We start from the raw sequence: 15,768 nt of genomic DNA on the forward strand, positions 1-15,768 counted from the left end.
AAAAATTTAGATCTGTCTTGACATGGCAGAATGAATTTGATATTGTTAAAAGAAATATAACTTTTTATAATATATTTGAAAATGTTATTTATAGATATATAGTAAACAAGTATATCTTCTATTGTGGTAAAATACAGTAATACCCCCTTAACGCTGATTCAATATAACGCGGTCTGCTTGATGCCTAAAAAACGCTCAAAATTTACGCTGATTCAAATTAACGCGGTATTTCATTGATTCGTATATAATGCAATTATTCCCAAACACGAACCAATTAGCAAAAGGTGGCAATTCGTCGTAGCGCTGTACTTCCCTTAAATCTGTTTGTTTTGTGCAATTTTGGAAAAAATATAACATCATGGATGCCATAAGAAATATCGACTTTGCTTGGAAAGAATTAACTGATAAATGCGTGAACGGAGTGTGGAAGAAGTTATGGCTAAAGGTATCCAAGAATTCTCATCGAAAAGAGCCTATCGCTGCATCGTTAGGTTGGATACAGGAGATGTAGACAAGCAGGATATTGAGGAGTTACTGCAGGTTTCTGGTAAGAGCCTTACCAATGACGACCTTCAAGAACTGACAGAACAAGAAATTCGTGTAAAACTGGAAAATAGAGATTCTGAAGACGAAGAACCCAAAAAATTTCTCTACAGTTTTCCTTAGTAAAAGTTCGGTAACGATAACCAAAATCGTTGATCAAATTGTACCGAATGATCCAAATTTTGATAGGATGCCAAAGCAAAACGAGGCGTATTGGATGCGATCTTCTGCTACCGACATTTGCTTAAAAAAAAAAAAAAGAAAGCGACTAATGAAACTACACGACTTTGTCGCAAAAAATAAGAACTTCAGAAGAGCCAGGACCTTCGTCATAAGAAATTAACTTTACATTTCTATGCTCAATGCTCATATAAACATGTGCGCACAGAAACATATATTAACATGTTAACATATATTATTATGCAAAAGTTTATATAAAAACAACTTAAAATTTGCTTATTTTTTGGTCGCGTGTTTCCCAATCCCTCTTTACTCTATGTTAAAATGGTCTCGTTTAACGCTGTTTCGCTTAGCGCTTTGTCGTCTAGGAACGCATCCCCCGCGTTAAGCGGGGTCTTACTGTATTTTAAACTATTTTCAATCTGTTGTCTTTATTTTTAGTTGATTTCGAAATAATTTTGACATTTATTAAATAAAAGATAATTTCAATATTACACAAAGAATATTAATATTATCTTTCGCTTAATAAGTGTAAAAGTTATTTTGTAATAAAAATGCAGAATGAAGATTTTAAATTATATGCTATCATTTTATTGTTGATATTCTCGTTTACAAGTTGTCTGAAACAATTGTAGTCATATGTAGACTTGTTAATCTGATTACATGTCACTTGTATCTTCATTATTGAAACAGTTGTTGTAAAGAACTTGACAACTTCATCTTTTGTAGATAGTTGGATTATCTTTCTATAAAATATTAAGAATTACAATTAATTTTTCGCATTTCTATTTATTTAACTAAACTTTAAAATCAAATTAGTGTTTATTAAAATCAATTTTAATGACTCTTTTATCAAACTTGAATACTTGATACTTGTCTCTCTTTTGTAGCACAAGAAGATTAGTATTTCCGAAAACTTCAAACATTGCAAATTACATAATAACGATAAAAGGAAAGTGTAATTCTTGTATTTTGTATAGCGATGAGAACATCCATTTTTAGTGTCTTCATACTGTATAAGTCTGTTTATTCTATTTACAATGTTATGAACAAATAATATTTAGAGTATAAATAATTTCAACAGTTGTGGAGAATTTTGATTAGTAACTAATTAACACTCATTATACGTTTAATGAGAGTTTATTAGCAACTAATCATTAAGTTTAAATGTTATGGAGTATTTACACAATATATTTGTTTTTCACAAGACAAGTTCTTAATGATACATCTTGGTTAAAATTAGTTAAAGCAGAAGTGCATAACTTAAGTCTTGCTTTGGCCCACATTAGGTTAAAGTGTTTTTTATAGGGGTTTCGGTATTATAGCTAAAATGTGTTCATCAAACAAATTCAACAACATGAAGTTATAATAAACTCAAGTATATTATATGAATTTGAAATAATGATGTTGCATTTATGAATATTTGGGTAAGCTTGTTAACAAAAACATATTTTATTCAAAATATTTGATATTTTATTTCAATTCGCAAGAGAAATTATTACAATTAGACAAATGAATATTTTAATTTTTAAAAATTTTTGTCTTTCCTCCCCGTAGGAATTAAATTAAAGAGAGTTTTTGCTCCTGGCCCAAAATTAGGGCAGAGAGGGAAAGGCCCGATGTATCTGAAAATATATTAATTACAGATTGCAATATATATTTGTAATAATCTTTTTTTATTCACTTTTAACGTAAATTCATTATTGAAAAATTAGTCTATTCTGGGAATGTATAAGACAACTTATGTATTTTACTACATAACCTTCTATAAACATTACAATTTTCTATAAACCATATTCACAAAACAATAATTTCTCGTAAAATAATTTTCGCATATAAAGTATTAATCACCCGAAAACACTAATTAAGCTTATTTTATATATATTTATATACTTTAATTTATTAATCAAATAATTTATTTTTAATTTATTAAAATTAACCTACGAAGAAAATATTCTAATTAAGGTTTAAGTATAAATTAATTTAATTTATTTTATTAATTATACTGAAAAGTAACGAGTAAACCTTTAGAAATTTTAAAGTAGATAATTACAAATTTATTTCTCTCCATTATGTTATTCCGTGAATGCGATTAAAATAAAATAAATTCATGATTATTACTTTCCCGGCTCTGTGTTATATAACACAGGGAAAGTATAGCGATCGGTCAAAAAATGACCTCCTCTAAGATTTTTAACATTTTTGGACTTAGGACACCTCGAACCATCGAGAAATGCAAAAAATTCGAGTTTTTCTGTATGTATGGATGTTAGTGTGTTTGTGTGAAGCACGATTTTGTTCACTCTCTTTGAAGATTAATAACTTAATAACTCCTCTGCTTTCCCTCAAAAATTTCTGAAATTTTGCAAGAAGGTTTGTTTATTAGGAAGATTGATGCTATTAAATGTTTGTGGTTAAAAGTCGAGGGGGTGGGGAGATTTTAGCCCATACAAAGTAGGGAGGGGGTGACTCTCCCTACTTTGTATGGGCTAAAGACATGGTAGTGTTGGTTGTTATAGCGGGTAGACCATTACTTTGTGACCGATGCAAGTCATTTATTTCATATCAGAAGGAATTATATTGCCAAAAAATGTGGTGAAAAATGTGACATTTTGACATTTAACTGAAAATCGCATAGGAGAGCCGTGATTAAGAATAACACGAGTAGATAAATAATTCGATAAAAATTAGATAGCGCTTGAGGGAACAATATCCGCAATACCAACATCATACAAGTCCACGGCGGATTTCTTTGTTCAAAAAACAACAACAACGATTTCATCGAGAAACCGTTAAAAATCGACGAAAGACAAAGTTCTCAGGCAGTGAGTCATCACCTGTAAGCACTCCTGACAAACGAAAAAGCAATGAAGAAAAATTAAGTTTATTCCATCGTTTAAGTACAATAACAACAATGCTAGAACAGACAACCACACCGTTAAAATACAATGCTGCAGATGTTTTAGGAAGTACTAATAAACACGAGATTTAAACAACATAACACAAGAAGAAATGCAGCGTGAAAATCCAACTATGAAAAAAGAAACGCTTTCAAACGAACCTGAAAACGAACGGATGGATAGTAACACACAAGAGCTTATGATTATCCCCAGGAGACGAAGCAAGCTATCCCTTATAAATTGCCAACGTAAACGGGCTTACCGATAATCATGAACAGAACCTCTAAGTACACTACAGAACAACATTGATATTGCACTATTACATGACACCTAGCTAAGCAACAATTAAAATGCCATTCTGTTTAGGAATAAATTCGATAAACACTTTAGCTCTGTCTGGTCTTACAGAGACAATAAAAGTAGAGGAGTGATAATTTTAACCAAAAATGACATCGAAATAATACACTCTTCTAGTGACAAGCAAGTAACTTTTGTGACTTTGCCTGTTGTAATGAAAAGAGCTATATCAGATTTTACCTGGTTAAAAATTCGAAAAGTCGAATTGAGTTTCTTCCTAATCAGGAAGAGTTACTGGACGTTCCTTTCGAAATTATCATGGAGAGGTGATTATAACTTCGTTGAATCGGAATTGGATAGAATTGGTTCAATATTAAACGAGTCCAAGAAAAAAGATTTCAGCAACTTAAAGCAAAACATGATTTCGCGGACATTTGGCTTTTTTTCGAACAAAAAAAGAGTAAGCTTTCCACCAGAAAAAAGTCCATTCCCGGTTAAATAGGTTTTTACCTATCAAACATTATCATCTCTATCACCATCAACTCGAAATAGAACCGTCCTATCTGTCGGTTCAGAGAGGATAGAGCAGATAGGATGGTTGTATTTAAAGATGGTAATGATAGAGATGATAACGTTAGATAACGTCTATCCAGAGATGAAAGTGATAGCAATAATAATGTCTATTTAGATAATGACATTGACTTCATGTTACGTGGAAAATCGGAGATAAACAAATGTAATACTTACTAGAGGTTTAACTCCTCTACTCACTGACGTTGACTTTTTTGCTGAAGTTACAACCCTGACATCTAAAGAGGTTGTAGTTTACGAGCACAAAAACTTTTTTAGATAGTGGCAAAAAATTAAAGATATAACAAAGAATTGCCATTCAAATTAGTTCGCAAAGAAAAGCCAAGCTATATTACATCGTTTGAATCTAATCAATGCGCTTTAAGATGCGCTTGCAAAAGAAACACAATAGCCAGGAAATCACATCAGTGACATCGAAAACTCTGAAGAACAACTTAGACTCGTAAAGGAAACGAAATTGAAAGGTACCATTACTTTGTGACCGATGCAAGATAAATCCACGGATAGAAGATAAATCCACGGTTTTGCCAACTAGAAAATCATTTAGTATTTAATGTTTCTTAAGGAACTAGACATGAATGGAAATGCCAATACTAATAACAAAGCAATTCAGACAGAATTCCTCAACTAGTGTAGAAAATTTTCCTCTCATACCTGAGATGTCGCACGACAAAAGCAGTTTATTAAACAAAGATATTATATACGCCGAAAGCCTTTTTATTTATAATCCATACCTAACGATAAAGTATAGGCTCAGATAGTCTACCCGTGCAATTTTATAAGCAATTCTTTCTGCTCTTCAGTCAAAATCTGGTTCAAATGCTTTGAACATTTGAATTAGTTTTTTGACTGAAGATCGGAAAAAATTGCATCATATTTGAAAATCATCTGACTGGCAGTTGATTTTCAAATATGTCAAATCAACTTCAGTCAAGGAATAACAATACTCAATTCCTAAATCTCAAAATATGGCCGAACTAAAATTGTTAATTAGAGACCAACGTCCGTTTTAAATATTGATTATAATATACTGACCAAATTATAGCAAATCGTGTACAAATGGTTAGTTCATAACTTGTCTATAGTCACAGACCTGCGGAATAAGACTGTTGTATCCATACGAATATCCTCTTGGTCCAGAATATATATGATCTCGTACAAAATCGCTTCGACTCATGTTACTTCTTACAAATTGATAACATTTGTTATGAATATCTTTGAAACATCTTAGAGCACAGCAATGATGGGAAAAAAACGTATTACTTGGAGCTATGCTAAGAGAATGCGAAGAGTTAATTGCTTATTAATAATAACCTGACGAATAAATTTGAAGTGGGCTACTCTCCCGTACGTCAGGGATGCCGCCTGTCTACGTTCTGAGTTTAGAATCTGTATTTCGTTTTATAAGGTTTAGCTCCTCGTTAAGCAAGTCTCGCCATCTAAACGACAGAAACACTGAAATTAAATATTTTTCTTACCCGGATGACATTGTCCTTGTTCTCACCAGTGTAAACAGTATTGAAAGCATATATTTCTAGACTTGAACAAGCTCATGAACAGTGATCAATCCTACCAAATATAAAGGTATTTGGTTAGGAGCTTATCAAATAACTATGCTGGCTTTACTTGGAATACTGTAATATAAATTTAAAAATCAACAAAATTACTGTGACATCGTCATAATGATGAACTGCAACGTTTAATCATATTGAGCTGCAATTTGAAAATTGAAGCCCAAAAATTTTAGGAACGGTAATAGGAAAAAAATACTAACATGCAATGGGACGACATAATAAAATTTATAAAACTTTATTGGAGTGAAAGAAATCTTTTCTTATTTGGCAAAGTGAAAATAATTCATACAAAAATCTTAACTCCTTTCTGGTTTCTGTTAAAAATCCCTCTCACAAAAGATTCTTTCAGCAAGATTAACAGAATCACAGAAAAATTTATATTCTTCAAACTATGAACCGATCAAGAAGTATGAACCGGAAGACTATTCAGAACAATTATAAAATCGGCGGATTAACCTTAATTGCTCTCAATGCAATAGTTAGTAAAATCGGTTTGATTAATAACTTATATAAATACACATTGGACATATATAGCTAAAAGAGCATTACAACCGCTAAGTCCAATCACAGTTGGACTTAGCGTTTGTAAAGTGGTATCTACTCTCTAATACCTCGTATTAGAGAGGAGATACCGATTACCCCGCATGTTAGAAAAAGTCATACGATGCTATAAATATCTAACCGAGGTACTTGAACGACGAGATAATTTTCCCTACAATGCTTCAAAATTTTATTCGGCATTCATAGACTAAGCGATAAATACTTATGCTTGACCAACGATTACTAGGATAAAAATAAGGTAATCAATACCATAGCACATTTTGGAAAAATTTATCATAACTTTCTTTAAGCAGGTGGATGGAAAATGAACAGAAATCTTCAAAACATTATTGTGTACCCAATTAACAAACAAGTTGAGTACATTAACAAACAATTAACAAACAAGTTAAAGTACAGTACTCAGCACGCGAGAGTGTGCCACACAACAAATGTTAGGAACTTCCTACGAAAAAAGCAGTTTTCCTATTCCAAACCCTATTGGGGAAGTACGTGTAGGCTTGATATTAATGATCTGTGAATTTAAATGATTGCTGTCATCGTAAATGTAATCGAAATAACATAAAAAAGTAGATGTTCAGTGTTCTTTAAAAAAGTATATTAGTAATGTCTAAAAGCAATTTAAATCAGTTAATTGAAATATCAAACTATCAAAGTGGAAATGCTAACTGGGAAAGCAGTAAACATTCGACAAAATCTGGTATTATTACCATAAAAACAAAAAAAATGTGTTTTAACTTTTAGTACTCGTTGTGAAACATTTAAACGACATTTAAAGGTTACAGCAATTGAACTACAGGTATCCCTCGTATAGCACGGTAGATACGTTACGTTCCGAAAAAGTGTCGTGTTAGGCGAATCACTGCTATACGAAACGAAGGACTAATGCAAAACATAAGGTTAGGTTCCAGAAGTTAACAAAAGTATATTGTTCTTTTCCGTCACTAAGAGAAATATGTTTATTAAAGTAATCGATAATTTATTTCCAATCGATAATTAACTAACAATCGCAATTAAAAGTGCTGTATTACGTGTTAATATTAATTTTAGTTAAAATGAGGGCGTTTTCTGTTTTCAAAGTATCGCCGTCATTTTAGCTTTTTTATTGATCTTGATCAGAATTATCGGCATACATGTTTATATTTTTTATTTTTTATCATAAAAAGTTTTTGGATGACGAAATAAAAATATATTACTAATCGAAAATTTGTTCTAGCGGTCGCGTTTGTTCAGGCGAGTGCCGAGCGACTTTTTTTTTCCAGAATTTATGTGCGAATACCGAATTATTCAAGTAACGAGACACCGCCGCATTTCGTTCGTCATTTTACGAATGATTGCTTACCTGCATTTAAAATAATTTGAAACCACTTACCTAAAAATGTTTAAATAAACTTTATTAAATACGAAGATTATTCTATAAAAAAACAGTGACAGTATTAAGGGCTAATGTCTGAAATCAACGAGAACGACACCTAGTTGATAGGAAAGATTGCGCAATTGTTTTCTTCCTTGTCACATCAGTTTTCATTAAAGTAAACCTGACGAAAAGCACAAAATATTTTGAAAATTTTAATTAATATTCTATAATTCGTGGGCAAATTTGAGACAACATGCGTGCTTGAATAAAGATATATATATATATCGAATAACGCTGTCATGTGCAGTTTAAAACATGCTATGTGAGTTAATTAATATCAATCATCTATACAATATATAAGGATATTTAAGTAACGAAATGCAAAAAATACACATAGATACATATTAGCGAGGTTGAGGCCGAAGTTTTCAACGCGAAAACGTGTACGTCGGACGTTCGGCGCCGCTTTCTTGTAAGCCTAGAAGTTTGGCAATGGCCTTTGGAATGTCGAGCATGATTCCACTGACTTTCCAAACGCCATTGTCAAACTTCTAAGCTTACAGGCTCAACTATACGTCTGTCCAGTCTCCGCACTTACCCGTCCCTGAGATCGCTATCAGAGGAGAACTCTGTCTCTACGCTCAGCGGGCTGCCCAAGTGCCTGAAACTACCGCCAGTCTCTTGCCCTTCTCCCCTTTCCTCTCGCCCGTCTTACTATTTAAAGAGTTTTTGGGCGACGACTTCCGACCAATCAGTATTCTTCTTTTCATCGGAAGCTTTCCAAAACGTCGGCCCTTCTCCCGACGAAACGGCTTACCGTAACGTCCGTCACTTGTTTACATTTTTTTCTAGTAAGCTAACATGTGACAAACACATTGCCCGCCCACACACAAGTTCAATAACAAAGACGATACTCTTTGTTTCCCCGACTGTTTACAAATACAACACCAGGTGAGACCAATTAACAAGGTCGTGTCGCTTTTGTCCGTACTCTGTTAAAAGCGATCCTTTACAGCAGAGATGGGCAACCTTTTTCTATGTAAGGGCCGCATTTTAAGACTTGAACTGATGCGGGCCGCATACAAGAGAAAGAGAAAAAAATGTTGGTAAATCAGAATTATTTATTCACATATAATTGTAAATTAGCATAGGTATACTTAATTTAGCTTCTGGAACTGATGTAAACGTAATATATTGGAAATATTTGGTTAAATATTCGTCACTGCTAGTTTTAAATTAGTTTCGATGTGTCTGTTAGCCGGTTTCTTGTTTTAATTTTTACTAAATTCATTGCGGGAAAAACTATTCACATACATAAGTTGTAGAAAATAACGTTTGAATTTTTGCTGCATACTTCCTTAATCTGGGAAATTGATATATTTATTTCCCATTTTATGCGTCGCGAGCCGCAAAATACCGTATATGAATGAGGTCCGCATGCGGCCCGAGGGCCGCAGGTTGCCCATCCCTGCTTTACAGGATCAGTTATAGGACCAAAATTGGCAAAGCTAGTCATGATATACATATACCAAGAAACCAACGATATTACAGGTGTAAAATTCTATAAAACCACGACATAACTATACTATACGATCAAACAATAGTAAGAATAGAGGAAATAGAAGACAAGATAAATAAACTAAATAATGAAATAAAATTTAAGATAGTTTATTTCGCTATTGGTTTCGTTTTCTATCTTGATAATACAATAAAACGAAGAAAAGAAAATTTGGAATTTAAACCATACAAAAAGCCAAGTGATACCCAAAATGTTCTAAATTATAATTCAAATACTCCACTATATATAAAAGAAAACATATTTAGTATGGAATATAAAAAAATTATAAACAGATTCAACGCAGAATAGGAACAAGTATATAAAAGAATTAAAAGAGAAATTTAAATTAAATGGTTACCCCAACCGAATAATACAAAAATGGGAAAGTAAAATCAGCTATAAACATCAACAGAACAAACCAAAAAACCAAAGCACCGACATAAAATATGCACTTTTCCCGTATATCAAAGGTTTCTTTGAAGAAATAAAGAATTTAACAAAGTAAATATTAAACTAGCCCCAACCTACAAGAAACTGCAAAAGAGAATACAAAAAATAAAGCCTGAACAAAATAATAAGATAGAAGATACATATAGCACAGCGAACGTAGTTTATTCCATACCATGCAACCTCGAAAACCCGAAAAACTTACATAGGTGAAACAAGAAAAAAAACTAAGGATACGACTATTGCCGATTTAAAATACAGAAGAGTAAATTCAGTATTTTACAAACATTGCACAATAAATAATTGCAATATTAACAGAGAAAAAGTAGAGATTTTACATAAAGAAAATAATTGGTATAACAGAAAGTTTAAAGAGAGTTTTGAAATTATAAAAAGCCACAAGAGTAACTTCAAAAAAATTTAAGTATAAAGATTTAAGAAAATTGGTTTAAAATATTATAATAAAAAGTGATTGGTTTATTATATAAACGTTTTTTAAACAACTTTTTAACATGCCAACGAGATTAATTAAAGTGAACCTGGTAAACAAGGACACCACAAGTATGAGCTGAATGCTGTTAAGGGTAATGCCAAGGAATTTTAACTGAAAAAAATTTAACTGTATCTAGTGTAATTTTTAAGTAAGATGTATATTTATTAACACTTTACAAGATATCTCAAAAGTAAAGGTACGTTGTAACATATAATATACAACATTTTGTGACAGAAAATTTAAATCCATGTTTTATTATGCAGCCGACAGAAGAGGGGCGAATGCCCGAAACGCATATCGGCCCATAAGATATTACAGAATGAAGAGTGATAACAAAATGCCCAGTGTCTATCAATGCACCTAGTTGTGATACAAAAAACAAAAAAAAAAAACAAAACAAAAAAGTGATTTTATGTTTCTGATATAAATTTTAACAAATATTTATTGTTCTACAATACAAATATCTATTTTTAAATGCAATTTTAAAGTGTTATTTATTTAAATGTTTCTATAACAATATATTGTTTTATTGTTAAATTTTTTCAAACTAGATATTTATAAAGTAGCATTTACTTTTATAAAGATAAATATAAAGTGTTACGGTTTTAGTTTTTTTAAACTGATTAATTTTCTTTTAACAAATTGAAAAAACTTAATGCTGTTAACTCTGAATTGGTATATCGGATTAATATTTTTTTTTTTTTTTACATTTGATACAAATAAAACATTTAACATTTAAATTTAATTTTAAAAAGTTAAAAATATATCAGTAATCTCACTTATTACACGAAATCGTGTTATTAACAATAAATATTACTTTTTTTTAGTATAATGTTGCCGTTGAGAACAAATCACACAGGAATGTGTATAAGGGTGGACCTAAAAGAATTTTAGCTCCATTTTCCTCCCCTTTTTTCGCCTTTATAATCTCAGGACGAAGAGGGGCGTTAAGCCCGAAATGCACATCCGTTCCTACCAATAAACCAACCTTCTTCCACTAAAAGTGTTCTTGTGTGATTTGTTCTCAACAGCAACATTATGCTAAGAAAATACATATAGTAAGGAGAACAGGAAGCAACAAATAATTAACAAATATTACGTTTCACATATCTAAAAGATTTGCTTATTTTATGAGTGAAAACCTAAAATTTTCATCTTCTCGGAAAGATTTTATACTTCGGAATTGTTTATTTTTATTGTTTTTCCAGGTTACATAAGTAATTTAGACGAAGGGACATATCGATGCCCGGACGGATCTAGTCCAAGTATTCGACAAAAGATCGTTTCTGGGGTGCTTGGAGCAGCTTCTAGTGTCACTTCGATTCAAGTGGCCAACTTACTCCGACTTTTTAAGATTCCACAAGTAAGTCATCTTCTGAAAGATATAATAAATTTCATCTCGTTAAAAATTTTTACTGTTGGGCGTTAGAATGGCATACTGTATGTAACATAACTTATAAATTTCAAAGAATTGTAAATAGAAAAAAGAAAAATGATAAAAATAGCTTTTATTGAGTTGTTTTTATAATGGATTATCGAGAAAAGAAGTGTTTTTTTCTAGACTGAATATAAGAAAAATAGAATTTAAACGCCGAACTATAAAAATAAAGATTTAAAAGAAATAATACAGTGAATTTGAGATATAAAAACATTTTAAAATTATTTATTAGGTCTACATATTTTAATCGAAAGAAATTACCTATAATTTTAATCGATTTTTACTCAAATTAATAAATTTTTCGCTGGTTTTTTAAAAAATATATTACAAGTAGTGATGTAACAAATATTCGGTTACTACACGGTATTCGGCCTATTCGGCCTATTTTTCGCTATTCGGCCGAATACCGAATACCTAAAAACAGGAGTAAGAAATAACAAAAACACAGTAAATTAATCATTTTGGAAACTTTTATTAATGCTAAACATTAAATTATAATTATTAAAGTTAATAAGAAATAGCGTCTAACTCTAGTAAATTATTTCGTAATTAAAATAATATTATAGCCTTTATCTTTATGGCATTGATGGCATGTAGGTTAGAATGTATCGGGTATTAGTGTTATTGTTTAGTTAATTATGTTATATTCGTATTCTTGTATACTTTAATATTTTTTACGATATTTTAAAATGATTTATGAAACGTTTTATTGAAACTTATCGTATTTAATAAAAGAATTATTTATCTATTTCCAGAAGATGAGTAACTAATATATAATTTATTTTATATATAAAGCAAAGAATGAGCATTTCTCATTATATGCAAAAGATAACATTTGAAATCGTGTTAATTTTAAAAATATTGACAAAAACAATAGCAACAAAATATCACAAAGCTTCACAAATAGAAACAACCCAATAATATATTTGAACTGTTTTACAAATGGGGAGAAACTAGACCATAAATCTCCCCACTAAAGTATATCCTTAGGGTACTATTCAGTCTACAAATACGTAGTAAAAATAAAATTTTACTGCTTAATTAAAGAGTTAAAAAGATCGATTGCAAATAAAATAACTTATAAGTTATAACTTACATCTAAATACCAACAACTGCCGAATCATATCGGGCTATTTACGGCTATTACATAAATTATAAACTAATTTGGCACTAGAGGTAGACGTTAGGCTCCATCTCACATTAACTTCAATAATTATAATTTAATTAATTAATTTAAATAATTTAGAACTACTGGAAGAAAAAATCGTAGTGACATCGGGCCAATAGAGAGCAGGGTGCGCGATCCTTGCATAATGAGGTTTGCACGCTAATTTTTATGGCCGAATATTCGGTATTTGGCTGAGGCCGAATATACTATTCGTTACATCACTAATTACAAGCATTTAGTATTTTATTTTACTATGAACCCAAAGTTGAGTTTTAATTAAACACTTGGCTTTATTTCCATCTTTATTTAGTTGATCAACTAAATCAACTAAATAAAGATGGAAATAAAGCCAAGTGTTTAATTAAAACTCAACTTTGGGTTCATAGTCAAACAATCAACAAAACACGGTTTCAAAGAAGAAATTAAAAATTTTATTTTACTTTTGAAAGAATAACTTAATCCTGGCTTTTTAGATTTTTAAACACGCAGACAAACACACAGTAATATATAATATTATAAATTTATTTATTATTATCATATAAGTTTAATCAATAGTTATGTCTCATAACTGGCAAAAAATATAAAACTTTTCATTCTAAAAATAAAAATTTATGATATAAAACGAAAAAAAATTTGAATTATTTTTGGCAAAAGAATTAGTTTCGTTATATTCGTAATCATTCTAAAAGATATAATTATAAAAAGAAAATTTTATTGTAAAGGTTTTTTTAAAAAATTTATTATAAAAACTAACACTTTATTTTTTTTATCTGTGTTTGTTTTTTTTTGCTGCGATAATTGCATAATTAAATTAAAACACTTAATTCCACAATAAAATTAAATATTTAAATTTTATTGCGAAATTAAATGTTTTATGTTAAATGTTCTATTGCGAAATTAAATGTTTTATGTTAAATGTTCTATTGCGAAATTAAATGTTTTATGTTAAATGTTCTATTGCGAAATTAATTTAAATGCAAATAATTAAAATATAGGTAATTTTTAAATCAAATTATTGTTCTTTATGGAAAAAGTTTTGCCTGAAATACAACTGATAAAAAGACTGTCTACTCGTTCACTGACTATAGTCCACGCAAGAAAAGAATAGACATGAGTCAGCCTGAGCTGGAAGAATCTATGTCACATGAAAGGGATGGAAGGGGCCATGTGGCTAAAAACCTGCTTTTTCATTTTTTGACGTTCAAGATCCCGAGTCAAAATTGTAAAATTTTTTGGAGGTCATTTTTTGACCGATCGACATCCTTTCCTTCTGTTATATATAACAGAGCTGGAAAAAAAAATGAGATGATAACGTTTATATTTATTCTCATTTCTGAATCACAGAATATTTCAATGTACTGAATGCAATGACATGCTCTAATTCAGATCGCAGATGTGCTTTATTTTACATGTAATTATAAAAATATAGTTCGTGCAGCGAAAGGGTAGACATGATTCAGCCTGAGCAGGAAGGATTTATATCAGATAAAAGGAGACATGAGATTAACTTGTTAATAACGTTAGAATTAAGAGTAAATAATAAAATTTGTAAAAAAAAAACAATAAAATTATTTATGATAAAGATGTTTTAGAAATGTAAAAAACAAAACAGCCGAAATAGATCAGATCCATGTCTCAATTCCTAAGGTGTTAAAGGTTGAAAGGTGGGGAGATAGACGAGAGTCGTGGGTCATTTCTCGAGTAGGGTCTGATTTAATGAAAATTTACTCGTTAATAGCATTTATAGTTTTTTTTTTGTTTTATAAAACTAATAACTACTTTCAAAATAAGGGTTCGGCCGTTTTATAATAATTAATTATATCAAAAGTTTATTAAATAAAATATCATAACAGATAGTGCCACACACAGTTTTAAATGTTGTTGTCGGAAATGTTAAACAACTCGTTCTTGGATTTGTTAAATAGTTTTTAAGTAGAGTTTGATAAAATAAAATATAAGACACATATTAGACATTAAATTTTAAACTCAAAATAAATCTAGAGGTTATATTGAAGTTATTATAATGTAATTCACTGGCTAACAATACGAAAAACCAAGTTTAAAAAGGAATACAAGTTAATCTTTGAGATTAAGCTATTATTCTCTCCACAGATTAAACGAATTAGGAGAAGATGCGCGAAATTCTAGAATAAATTTCCCATCTAAACATTTGCACTATTTAAATATTCGATTTACAATAGAAGACCAGTATTCACTAAAGAGATCAGAATGTTTATCTTAAAGACATTTAATGAGATTAAGGAATTAAAGAGAATTAAATTTATTATTTTCGACATAGTTCGAAATTACTAGGATAACACCCATGTTAATTGATTGTCTCCTATTAAATAAAAAAAATTAAGTAATCTAATTTAAATTTATTTTAGTCGATAAAATAAATAATAGATAATCTTTTCTATATGAGGTTTTTACCATTATTATGCTTTATTAAAATACAGTAATATAAAATAAGCGGAAGTTTGTAACATTGTCAAAAGATGGCGCGAGATATCCGATTGACGGAAATTACGTCAGTGTAGTATCGTGTTAATTGCCTCAATAATCATTTTCCAATATTATTTGGCAACTGTAACATATTGAATTGTTTCGCATCGTGTTTTTAATATAATTAAGATTAACTTATACAGCGAAGTAAATTTAACA

At 30.3% G+C, this 15,768-nt stretch overlaps 1 protein-coding gene across 1 annotated transcript in view; it reads left to right on the plus strand.

Moving 5' to 3' along the window:
- LOC136972639 (metabotropic glutamate receptor 6-like) overlaps nucleotides 1-15,768 on the plus strand; it is a 99,391-nt gene that overhangs the window by 54,648 nt on the left and 28,975 nt on the right. Inside the window, exon 2 of the mRNA XM_067267236.1 lies at nucleotides 11,707-11,861. Coding sequence (XP_067123337.1) covers nucleotides 11,707-11,861 — 155 coding nt within the window. The remainder of the gene's footprint in view (nucleotides 1-11,706; nucleotides 11,862-15,768) is intronic.

This window comes from Centruroides vittatus, unplaced genomic scaffold (genome assembly GCF_030686945.1).
Source record: "Centruroides vittatus isolate TY-2023 unplaced genomic scaffold, ASM3068694v2 contig_299, whole genome shotgun sequence".
Classification (NCBI taxonomy): Eukaryota; Metazoa; Arthropoda; class Arachnida; order Scorpiones; family Buthidae; genus Centruroides; species Centruroides vittatus.